Source organism: Mastomys coucha, unplaced genomic scaffold, assembly GCF_008632895.1.
Source record: "Mastomys coucha isolate ucsf_1 unplaced genomic scaffold, UCSF_Mcou_1 pScaffold17, whole genome shotgun sequence".
NCBI lineage: Eukaryota > Metazoa > Chordata > Mammalia > Rodentia > Muridae > Mastomys > Mastomys coucha.
Genome location: NW_022196899.1, coordinates 23,144,903 through 23,158,453, shown reverse-complemented (window position 1 = coordinate 23,158,453; position 13,551 = coordinate 23,144,903). Strand labels below are relative to the sequence as shown.

The 13,551-nt window shown below is 41.7% G+C and overlaps 1 protein-coding gene across 1 annotated transcript in view; it reads left to right on the top strand.

Annotated features, from left to right (window-relative positions):
• The first annotated feature begins 12,696 nt into the window (after positions 1-12,696).
• The window catches only part of Samd7 (sterile alpha motif domain containing 7), a 16,445-nt gene continuing 15,590 nt past the window's right edge, over positions 12,697-13,551 (top strand). The window contains exon 1 of the mRNA XM_031376257.1: positions 12,697-12,794. Coding sequence (XP_031232117.1) covers positions 12,697-12,794 — 98 coding nt within the window. The remainder of the gene's footprint in view (positions 12,795-13,551) is intronic.

Here is a 13,551-nt window from a genome sequence, read left to right as displayed (position 1 = left end):
AAAAAAAAAAAAAAAAACAAAAAACAAACAAACAAAGGAGCTGGTGCTAAATCCCAGTGGTTGAGTGCAGGTTTCGCATTGTGCTGAATCCCCAGCACCATACTAAATAATAATAGTAATAGTGATGAGGAGGAGGATGATGATGATGATGAGGAGGAGGATGATGATGATAGCATAAGATCTGATAGCTACTGACATAGAAAAATTGAGCTGGAATTGATCTAGAAACACCCTCCCTGGTGGCCAGACTCCACCGTGGCAGACCATGTATTCGGGCTGCCTGGGGACAAATGTCAACAATGGTCTTATCCAGCCGTGAACCCTGTAAGCCAACCCACCAGGCAATGTGTGCCCTCTGGTACAGTAGTGTCATGAAGATATGCGGTATCTCACCACTCTAGGGCAGGATTTGAGGCCTACACCACTGCAGGGAATTCATACCTGGCACTGTACACTTTATCAAAGTCTGAGGCTGGGGAGAGCCTCGGTCACAGGGGAATCTACTATCGTTTTCCTAAATGAACATGGTATCGATCTACCTCCTAAATATTTGTTTATACCCATAGCTAAGGGCTATGCCTAGCCTAGGCCAGGACTTCTGTTCTGCAATGGGTTATGGCTAATTTAAAAACTCATAACTGGTCACGGAGACCACGTGACTTTATGTCCAGCCCTAAAGGGGACATCTACATCATTTTCTCCAAGGCTTAAGGAACACTGTGGAAGAGGGGGAAGAAACAAGGTCAGAGACAATCTAAGGATGTAATATAAGGTGGGAAGGGTTCTGAGACATGTGTCTTCTGGACCTGCACAAGATGCAGCCCATCAACATCCCATCATGGGAGAGACACTTATGAGGTCATGCCCTTGTCTGAATTGGAGCCGACCTGGGTGCAACGGTGAGACTGTCTTTTTTTTTTTTTTTAAGCACTATTTTTAAATTAATTGATATGCATATAAGTACTTTGTTGTAAATTGTTGTATGATTTTTATTACTCTCAGCCACAGCTTTCTCCGTAGTTATTTTTAATGGGGCTATTAAGGAAAGTAAAATAATTTAAAATTAAGGAGGTTAAACAAAAGATAATGAAGACCTTTACGCTTACTGTCTTTTTTACTTTACCATTTCCAAATTGTTCAGTTTGTAGAGCAAAGAATAAAGCCAAGGTCTGGAGGTATAGTTCAGCAGCAGACTGCTTGCCTAACGCACGCGCGCGCGCGCACACACACACACACAGGACCAAAATGGAAGTGCAGTTACAACTATAGCAAAGTTCATCATGGTAATCATACGCATGACATAAAGCATGTTCATTGGCTCTAACCCAATCATCCCTAAAGGCAAGCACTTACACCAACCACACAAGGCTTAAGCCAAAGGTGGCATAGCTGGAGTCACTGTAATAAGTTTGATGACTACATGTTGCTACAAATATTTTAAAATTCACAATCTCCCTGAGATTAAGGGGTTCTTAGTTTTTAATTATTTTTTTTATTTTATGCACATTGGTGTTCTACTTTGTATGTGTGCGTGTGAGGGCGTCAGGTCCCCTGGAACTGGTGTGACAGTTGTGAGCTCCCATGTGAATCCAGCGTTCTTTGGAGAGCAGCCAGTGTTGTTAACCCCTGAGCCGTCACTCCAAGATTTTAATTATTCTCTGTTTACTGCTCTAGCTCGGCATGAACGTGGGAGAGCCGGGCCTAAGAATGAGGCAAACTAAAGTCTCTTGCCATAGTGAGCTTTATTCAGAGCATCAGACAGTTTATACTCCGAGGGTTAAGAGCATGACTCAGGTGTTCGATCACAAGGACGAGCCTCAGGATGAAAATGCAAAAGCGTTTTCCTTAGAGGCCTGAAAATGAGAATAGCTGAAGTACATCACTCTTATCCCACGCACCTGGGAGGGGCAGGAAACCACATTCCAGGAGCAACTACTCTGTGTTTGGGAAAAACTGAGGTCTGGAGACTCTTGTTTTCTCACAGCACTCAGAATTCACCTCACGTAGTGATTCCATTCTTGGTCTTTGTTGGATAATTCACAGTTTACGTTGATTTCCTGTTTTGCTTAAATCATGAAATAAACATAATCTGCAATAAATAAATAGATAAATAAATAGATCTAGTGTACTGTATTTGCATATCTACAAGCTTTTATGTTCAGGAAATGGGATAGTCAGCAGTATTATGGAAATTAATTTCAAATGCATGTGTGGTCGGAAGTGTCCTTATCAAAACAGCAGTCTCCTAAGGCTGTAAGCATTCCTCAGTTTTCAGCAAGTCCTAACCACATCTACAGAAAGTCATGGAGCCTGGGGGTGGTGGCTCACCCCTTTAATCCCAGCACTTGGGAGGCAGAGGCAGGCAGATTTCTGAGTTCGAGGCCAGCCTGGTCTACAGAGTGAGTTCCAGGACAGCCAAGGCTACACAGAGAAACCCTGTTTCGAAAAACCAAAAAAAAGGTCATCGATGCAAGAATAGAAAATGTACTCAAAATTTAATACGGCTATGATATAAGTGAATTATGGGCCTTTTTCTGATAGTTCAGAAGTGGGATCTGAAGGTCACTGTCATGGCAAGGACCGAGTGGCAACTCCAGTCACTGAAAGAGGCTAGGGGTAGAGGAAAACTGACTTTGACCCAGCTGGGCATTTGTCCTTAAAACAAGATTTGATGGACAAAGACTGGGTGACCTAGCTCCAGATGTCCCCACAGGTTAACAGGTCAGGTGCCAGCACTAGGGAATCTGACAGTTCCATTAAAGTCTGAACAAGGGGAGCAAAGTAACAATGACCTTTAACCCCCTTCCTTCCCCCTCCCCGCACCCGGCCAAGGGTGTTCTGGGATGCAGGACAGGGCAGCTGTGCATGGTGAGCCCTGACTGGCTCTTGTCCCACATCTCCTGAGGTTTCCTGGAAGACCCGAGCAGCCTTGGCTTGCTGTATCCAGGCAGCCAGCCAGCCTGGTTTAGCTTCCCAGAGATGCTCTGGGCGCCAGAGACCTAGAAGCGTCTCCACACCCCCAGGTTACATAAAAGAAACAGAATGCTTCTGGGACATTTGCTAAGGTGGGCCTCCAAGGCTGGGGCAGAAATAACACTGTGGCCAAGAGCTATCTATTTCAGGGACCACATAAACCAGGGGAGGGGACATGACATTTAAGTACCTCATCGTGAACACACTATATGATGGATGAAACCAGTGCCAGGAGAGTCAAGGGACAAGGTATCTAAATGGTGTCTAAGTGGCCCTTCTCCCAACCTGTACTTCACTACTGTATAATCATGTGTGCCTGCCTTTCTCTCTCTCTCTCTCTCTCTCTCTCTCTCTCTCTCTCTCTCTCTCTCTCTTCCTTCCTTCCTTCCTTTTGAAACAAACTCTCAAGCTTTCAAAGCTAGCCTCAGACTCACTAGGGAGCCAAGGATGACTTTGTACTCCTCATCGCATTGCAGGCATGGGCTACCATGCCTAGTTCATGCAGTGTTGGGTACTAGGCAAACACTCCCGGCAACTGAGCCACATTCTAGCAAACTGTATACATTACATGTGCATCCCTCGGACCATCTCTACTTCACAGACACAATCACAGGACATAAGGGTTCCTTTGACTGACAGTTTCAGAGAGCTCTCAGTCCATCTTAGCCGAGCAAGCGTGCTGGAGGGAGCCTGGGGCAGAGGCTCCATCTGTGTCAGCAGCTGTGTGAGGTGGGTTCTTGTTAACAAAGGCAGCGGGCAGGAAGAAGAATATACTAGACTGGAACAAGGGGTAGCTTAAGCCTTCAAGCCTTGACCAGTCATGACCTATTTCTGATGGGCGGGACCCACCTCCTGGCCCTCCATAGCCTTAACATACCACCACAGCTGGGATGCAAGCTAATGCACACCCCAAATGATTGACAAGGCCATTACTTGTGCTCTTTCTTACCTACCCTTCTCCCTCCCTGTGTGGCTTCAATTCCCTGCAGCAATCCTTTAAACAGACATAACCCTGTGAACTCTCCACTCCCACTGGCAATCATGGCTCTTAGAGATCTATCTCTTCAGCACTCTGTAAGGGAGGAGATTATGGGAGAGGCTGCAGTGACTGGACTGGGGGGTCCTGGGGAGTAGCTACCCTGCAACAAGAGTAGGAGAATTTGAACTTCACACCGCAGCCCAGCAGATTGGTCTACACTAACTGGGCAGAAGTCAGCCACAAGATAATCACAACTCCGGTCTCTCTGGAAGCTTCTGTCTTTCTCACTTTTTCTGTTCCACCTGCGAGAGATCCTTCCTTAACAGGCTCAGCCACCTTATGAGTGGGAGCTGGTGGGGGAGTGAGAGACGGAACACCCACGGTGGGATCTTGGGAGTAAGATAAGGCCACAGACAATTTATAGTTTGGTCCTGAGCTTCCTACCATTGGGGCAAAGAGAGCGACATGCTACTTACATGACGTGAATGATCCCCGCAATCCCATTGTGACCTTGTTATTTTAGAAATAATCCCAATTACTCTTAGTAATACAGGCAAGGAAATGTTTATTTTGTGGATCTCCAACAGAAAACTGCAGTTGAAGGATATAAAATTCTTATCCTAGTCCTCTACTTGTGATCTTTAAGACATTGGCTGGGCTGGGGGGATAGCTCAGTAGTAAATTGCTAGCTTACAGAGGGCAGGGGTGTCCTGAGTTCATGCCCAGACAGCTTTAAGAAGCTGGCCCTAGTTGTCCAACACAAAACGGGCCCAGTGGCTTTTTTCTGCATTTTATTTTGATTTTTTTTGTCTTATTTACCTTTTAAAAATGTGTCTACTTTGATTTTGTTTTATGGGAGGGTTGTTGTTGTTTTCTTGAGGTTTTATGAAAGAGAAGGAGAAAGAGGGAGAGACCATTAAGTCGGGTGGGTAGGGAGGTGGGAAAGACCTGGAAGGGGTTCGGGGATGGTAAAGAATATGAACAAAATATGCTATATGAAAACAATAATAAATGTAAATGTAAATGTAAATAATAATAATAATAATAATAATAATAATAATAATAATAATAATAATCCTGGTGAATATCCACTTGTGATCTCAGAACTGAGAAAGTTAAAACAGGAGGGGTCCTGTAGCTCATTGGCCAATCAGCCTAGCCTGCTTGGTAAGTTCCAGCCAGTGAGAGACTCTGTCTCAAAAACTAAATCCTGAAGAACAACACCTGAAGATGATCATTGACCTCCAGACACAAGATAGCATACACATGGATAGGCAACACGCACACACACACACACACACACACACACGCACACACACATACATACACACACACACACATACACACACACATACATACACACACACCTCATGAGGACATACATATACAACACACATACATACAGACACACACATATACACACACATACACACATACAACACACATAAGGACATATACACATACATACACAACACAGATACATACAGACATACACATACACACAACACACATAAAGACATACACACATACATACACAACACATACACATACAGACACACACATATACACACATACACACACACAAGGACATATACGCAAAATAGTCCATGGAATTTGGACACATACACACACACATATACACACACAACACGCATAAGGACATATACACATACATATACAACACATACATACAGACACACACACAGACACACACACACATACACCACACATAAGGACATACATACATACATACATACATATACACACACATACACACACACACACACCACACATAAGGACATATACACATATATTCACAACACATACACATACAGACACACACATACAGACATACACACACTCATAAGGACATATACACAAAATACACAACACAGACACATACAGACACACACATATACACACACATACACACACAACACACATAAGGACATATGCACATACATGCACAACACCCACATACAGACACACACATGTACACACATACATGCACACACAACACATATAAGGACATATACACATACATACAGATACGCACATATACACATACACACAAGACACATAAGGACATATACATATATACACAACACAAACACATACAGACACACACATATTCACCCACATACAGACACACACACTACATTTTAAAAATAAAATAAAAACAATTAGTTGCCTATGACAAGAGCTTTGATAATATGATAATAAGGTAATAGTGCATAGAATTTGGACTAGAAGGAATTGTCCTAAGTATTTGTTCACACTACTGCCTGCATTTCTCAAAAAGTGTTCTGTGTGACATTTCTGAAATGAAGATACCAGGTTTCAGTGATTTATCCAGGCAGTGCAGCAGTGTCCTGTGTGTTCCCACTGCTGAGCACGGCTTCGGGAGCAATGGCCTATAGTAAACACAGTAGTTAATATCAAATCCCTGTGACAGAGGAGCGCCTGACTTCATACTGGAAATTAAAGCATTATATGGACAGCTCTGTAGAGGAATTTTAATCTAGCAACATAGCTGCTCTGATCACATCAAAAGACCTTCTAAGTAGGTGTGATCTGGCTAGAATGCAGACATGCCCTTAGTACACACTTTTAACCCATAGCAGTGAAGGTAAAGTTAGTTTGCAGATCATGTTTGAAAATAATGTCTAACTAATTGAGAGGCATGCAAAGTGACTAATCAGAGAAAGATTTGACAAACTAGGATATGCCCAACTCTCATGAGAAGAGAGAGGAAAGAGAGGCAACACAAGAGAGAGCATCATAGACAGAAGATGGGGGGAAACAGTTCTCCCAGCAGAGTTTTACAGAGACAGGTTGAAGAGAGAACAAGCTAGAAACAGGTGAAGGCATAACAAGCCAAAGAATAAGAAAGTGCCAGAATGTCAGAACAGCTTGTCAGAGTTAGTTTGAAGCCAGGCAGAGCAATTGAGTTAGAAGCTAAGAGAAGCCAGTTTGAATAAGTAAGCTTAGAGAGGAATATGAACCAGAACAGCTGAGTTGAACCAGCCAGCCAGAGTTCAGAAAGAGCTAGAGTGAGCTTATTCAGAAGTAAGCCTAAGTTAAATTTTACAGAGGCTAGGAGCTTCCAGGACTGGGCCCAGGTTAGCAGACTGAGACAACAATTACAAGACAATAAAAATCACATTTACGCAACTTTAATTTTAAATTCTAGTTTTGTGCTCTGCCCTAGTTTATTACAAGCTATATATTGTCAGTTACATAGGATAAGCTATATTATAACATATGATATGTTATCAGAACAAACTACTACCTTTAGTTCAATGGTTCCTTTGACAGTACGTGAACTGCAGTTGTTCCCTGTCAAGGCTGTAAATGTGTCTGAAGCAAATAAAACAGGACATGTTTTGACATGTCTTTTCCCTATAGAGTGCCAACTCTCACCTAGAACATGAAGGGGTTTCTTACTGTCCACAAATAAAATAAAATAAAATAAAATAAAATAAAATAAAATAAAATAATGGAAGCAGCTGTTGGTTCTAGAAAGTTCATCTTTTTAAATGCTTAAAATTAAATCACACTGTTCTATAGAAAACAACTTCCCTTTTCCATCAAGAGAGAGGTGTTTCCACTCAATGCCTATTGGAAATACAAACTGAGAAATAATTGCGGTATTTATCCACAACTATTTCCCTCTTCTGTGAAACTGAACAGTGGTATTGGATGAATGCCCACAAAGCATCTTAAAGGCTAAGGAAGGATTATGCTAAAGGCTAAACTCTGAGACAGATTTATGTGCCCCATACTGCACTTTCCTTAGTCTTAACATCTTTTAGCCTATCTGTGGAGGATGTCCGAGGACAGCATTGCTGTTGGGAAATAGAATTAAGCAACTTAGTTGGATTCGTATTTAAGGAAAGGCTTACCTTCATTAAAAAAAGAGTGTCAGCAAGTGCATCCACCGAGCACCTGAGAAGCTGCTGCTGCAACAGGAGGTAGGACAGAGATTGGGGTGGTTCCCACGTGGGCGGTGCACACCCAACCCTTAGAGAGGATGTAAGTACACACCTCTTACAGGTCTACCTCTTGACCAATTCAAACTAAGCATGCTTAGCAAAGTATTACACGCAAAAAAAAAAAAAAATAAAGGGGCATTTTTATGATAGAAGTTGGTTATGTTTATAAGTTTCGTTGGATGTGTTCTAGCAGCATGGCAGCTCATAAGTAATGATTTAACTGAATTTGCCAACAGGGAAAGATTCTATTCCATTCCTGCCAGATAAGATTTTGTATGTTTTGTTTGTCTGTTTTTTAAGTAAGATCAGTTCAAAACTGGTTTATAAGCTTACGCATCTCCTTGCCTTCAAATAGAGCTCTCCTTCATGTTAACTGTTAGGTGTTGGCTACCCACTTTTGGTTTGTCAGAGTGTATTGTGTGTAATAATGAGATTCATTGTGAAATTCTCACATGTACTGTGACTGTATTCACCCCATCGGCCTCTCTCATTCTCTTCGCACTCCTCTGACCCCTTCTTCCCCGACAGGGCCTATGTACTTCTGTGTCTCTTGTATGTGAGACAGAGTGCTTAGGGTGCTTGCAGGAATGTGAGTGGGGGTCGTCTCCAGGAATGTGGGCAGTCTACCAGAGGCTACGTTGCAGAAGAAAATGCTCCCCACTTTCACTGATTGCCTACAGATAAATTGGGAAGGGGGTTTTCTTCATTGTGATAGTGTTGTGCTATGTGTTCTAGGATAGTCTTGAACTCACGATCTTCCTGCCTCTGCCCCAAAGTTAGAGATTTCAGGCAGGTGCCACCACACCCAGCTTTATATTATTTGAACGGCCTCATTACTATAATTAGCTAAATTTTTTTAAATGATGTTGTGTGAAGCATCAGCTATCGGATTAGAAATTTTCAGAAAAAGATACTATGGAGCAATCAATGGTAACTAAGAAAATTCTATGCTGATAATTCTTAATTTCTTAATTCTTTAACTAAAATATCCGATATTGGTGCCTATCATGTGAGCACTTTTATAATTTCACATTAGTATGCATACAAACTTACACACAATGGACCTTGCTTCACAGCACCTAGATTATGTTGAATCCAAGCAGAACATATATAATTTCTACTTATTTAGTGATGATAAAGATTTATCTTTTTTCACTATAATAATCATTGAATTTGACATTTCAAGAAGGAATAGTTGTTTCTAATGTCAAAGAGCTTTCTAGAGTGAGAAGAAGTAGAAGAGAATGGGAGCATGCATGCAACCATCTGCCTTCAGCAACACTTCCCAGGGCATGGGAGGTGCGAGGAATTCAGGAACGTGCTAAAAAGCATATGCTTGGCAAAGGGGAGATTCACTTGAGAGCCATGCTGAGTGTTTTAGCATTAACTGCCTTTGTTTCTTTCTTTATTCTGTGTTAGGATATCAAAGAAAAGATTTACTGTTATTGAAGACCACATTTAAATCTACTTATCTTTTAGAGTGGAGTGTTAGTGATATATTTCAAACCAGTGGGGGAAAAAGATTTCTAGGAGCTGGGGAGACAGCTCAGTCAGTAAAGAGACTCATCTAAGGTTGAGGACATAAATTCAGACCTCCAGCACCCATATAATAAACCATGTAGTGGCACATGCTTGTAGCCCCAGCACTGATGGCAGAGACATAAGGATTCCTGAAGCTCAATTCGCTATGTTTGCTTCAATGAAAGACCCTGTCTCAAAAAAATAAGTGAAGAGTAATCAAGAAAAACAGCACCCGATATCTGCACGCACATACACACACACCACTCAACACACCCTACACACATGCACACACCCCCTGTCTGCACACATATCACACATTCAACATTCACTATATACACAGACACGCTTGTGCACACAAATACACATGCACTACTAAACACACACTCAAATCCTAGAAGTGGGCAACTCAAATTTCAGAATTTAGTGAACAATTACAGTTCATCCAATGGAAGATGAATACAATCAAATTGTGCCTGGCCACTGTGCACTGTGGACACCATTCAGGAAAAAATCTGCTGATTTAGCAAGGATCCAGTTCACAAAAGTGCTTGTCTTACTACTGCTGCCCTGATCAGTGGAGACAGAATTAGCACGAGCTAAGTCGTGTGTGTGCCTTGGGAGGGGTTTGTTGAGGGTAAGCGTCTGAAGGCAGAGATTAAGGCAGCTTCATCCTGCTAATGTGCTGGCCATCCAGGATTAGAGGTCTGGGTCAGGGGAATCCGCCCAACTGCAGACCTCAGCACAGAACCTTCTCTGCTTTGAGATTACCAGACATGCTCTACACCGAGACGCCCCACCTGGTCTACAGCTTTACTCAAGGACTTCAACGACTGCAGCAGAGTCACCTGGCTCAGAGTCTGTCAACATACATGCAAAATAAAAGAGAATACACTGAAAATACAAAAGCTAATATTTAAAAGCTGAGAGGTTGGTCATAGAGATTCATACTTTCTAAAGTGTCAGTTTGGGGGACAACGTGGATTTGGACTTTTTAAAGTCTGTCTGGGAGATAAAGGAACCCTAGAAACTGTTCCTTGAAAATGTTCTGGCTATATTTGTATTACAGTATCATTTGATTTGGGGCAGTACCAGTATTCTGTGAGATGTCATAATGGTGGTTATATGCTTTTACATTTTCGCCAAAAGTCATAGGATACAAACCAAGAGTGAACCCTAACATGAACTGTGGACTTTGTTGGCTCATTGATCATAACAAATGCACATCTAGAACAGAATGTGGACGGTGTTTGAGTGTAAGGAGGGGAGTGTAGAGAACTCTGTTCGCTCAATTTCTTGTGCACATAAAAATGCTCTAGTAAACCAAATCCACGTATATAATTAACAGTTTGAGGCGTACACATGGTAAGAGGACTATCATGAGAAGTGACAAGGCTTTTCTTTTTGTGTTGTTGTTATTATTGTGTGCCGGATGGGGGGAGCACTACATGTGAAGGTCAGCAGGAAACCTTAGGAACACATCAGAAATAACCGATTAAAAAGAACTTTAAAAACAGGGAAACAAAGAGGGAGTGGGCCTAAGGGAGAGGGGAAGTCAGGCAGCTGGGAGGAGTGGATGGAGGGAACTGTGGTTGGGATGGATTGTAGGAGAGAACAATCTATTTTCAATGTAGAAAAACAAACAAATGGCGAAAGTCTATGATGGGTTGCCCATGTACTTGAATTTCCCAGCTGATCAGATTCATATCTGAAAAGGAAATTAAAGGAGCCATAGCATCGTTAAGTACTATTACATTTTTAGTTTTCAGACCATCCAAATGAACTTATAGCTATTTTTTTTTTAAAAAAATCACACTAAATGACACATAAGAAAGGGAAAAATGAAAAAGAAAAACAAATCTCTTCACAAAAATCAGAGAATTTCCTGCCTTTTTTATTCTTACCATGGCAGGGATTGAACCCAGGGCCCACGGAAATCCCACTCCTTTCCTTTTTGTCTTAGATTTTTAAGATGACAATTGAGAATGAAAGAGAAGAGAAAAATGACCTGTTATCTAGGATTATGTGATATTTAAAATTATTCCAAGGACACCATCACTTAATGAGAAACTGTAAGGTAGACAGCATCCCTTTAACCATGGATCCTCCCCAGTCACTGGGTATTGAGAGTAACATACACAGACATGGGTTTTTATGCATGTGAACATAATTGATCCCTTGTTCTAATTAAACTATCATATGCAATCAGCCCACATCCACCCTAATTAGATATCATTTTAGCCGTTAAGAGGATTCTCTTCCCTCATTTTCTGTTTTAATCTTATCAGCTATATAGGAATATTTCCCAAAGGCTAAACATATGGAAGGGTTTGTACATTTCCACCTTTGGAAATAGTATGTAAATCACCTGTGAGAAAGGAGCTGGTGGCCCTGAAAGATTCCAGGCCTGCTTCTGTGTTATTGCTGTGGGGCTGTGTGACATTACCCTGTGGGCTATAACAAGTTCCAGGGGCACACTTATAAAATTAGTTCTTCTCTTTTTTTTAAAGATTTATTTATTTATTTTATGTATGTGAGTACACTGTCACTGTCTTCAGAAGAGGGCATCAGATCCCACTATAGATAGCTGTGAGCCACCATGTGGTTACTGGGAATTGAACTCAGAACCTCTGGGAGAGCAGTCAGTGCCCTCAACCTCTGAGCTATCTCTCCAGCTCCCATAAAATGAGTTCTCTAGAGAGTATGGAACTCTCGATAGCATAGAACTCTCTATAGTATAGGAGTATAGAACTCTTCCACTTCCTTTGGAGGAAGTTTTGTATAATTGTATATCTGAAAGCTTAGTGTAATTAATCTTTCCAGGTGTTCTGAAAGTACCACGAGGTTATCATTATGTTTAAGAAAAATTGAAGTAATTCACAAAAGTGCAGGCCTGCAGACATGAATTCAATCCCCAGAACACACACAAAAACAAAACATGTATAATATGTATGCTTGTGATCCCAGCTCTGGAACAGCAATGGCAGGAAGAGAATTCCTAGGCATCACTGGCTAGCCCAGGTCCCAAAATCACAAGGTAGACAGATGTTGAGGAACAACATCCATGTGCTTTGCCTAAATAAGCACATACACACACACACACACACACACACACACACACACACACACACACACACACACACACACACAAAGAAAAATGCTTTCCAGTGGGTTATTTGTTAATATACCTGTCTGTTTCTTTTCAGAGTTCCTTCAGAGTTGAGAAATCTGATGACAAACCCAATGATGTCTGTGAACTCTTTACTGACATCAGGACAGCAGAAGGTCCCAATGGTTCCCTCGCCATTTGGACCTCCAATTGTGGACAGGTATTTCTCTCCAATCTAAGAGTCCAATCAGAAGAGAGGCTAAGCCATCACTAGAGCTTGGGATGATGTTAGCATTGGATGATAAAGAGCATTGGGTTATCTCAGTGGATTGTGGTACTGTGACTCGTGGTACTCTGCTGGTCTTACCTTCAAGCGTAAGGCACTGTTTTCCTTTGAATGCTTGTTTGACCTACTAGCTCATGAAGGAATTGCATTTACTCGGAATGTGACAGGCATTATCAAGTGCAAAAACTGCTAGATTAGTCTTTTAAGGCTACCCCAATAATACACAGAAAACAACATATTTTAAATAACAGAAATTTCATGCTGAAGCGATGGCTCAGGGGTCAAAAGCACTGGCTGATCTTTCCAAGGGACCAGGTTCAATTCTCAGTTTTTATACGACAGCTCACAATTGCCTGTCACTCCAGTCCCAGCAGATCCAACACCCCTTTCTATCCTTCCTGATACAGCACACATATAGTGCACAAACATAATTTAGGTGAGCCATCCATAAACATTTATTTAAGTAAACATAAAAATAAAAGATATGTAGGTCCTCAGTTCTGTAAAATATGAGTCCAAAATCATTGTGGTGAGTCCTACTTCCTGGCTTATAGATTCTATATCTTTACCATGTACTCACATGGCCTGTCCTCTGTGTGCATATGCAATGTGTCCTATGTGTTCATATACAGAGTGTCCTCTGTGTGCATATGCCATATGTCCTCTGTGTGCATATACAGGTGTCCTCTGT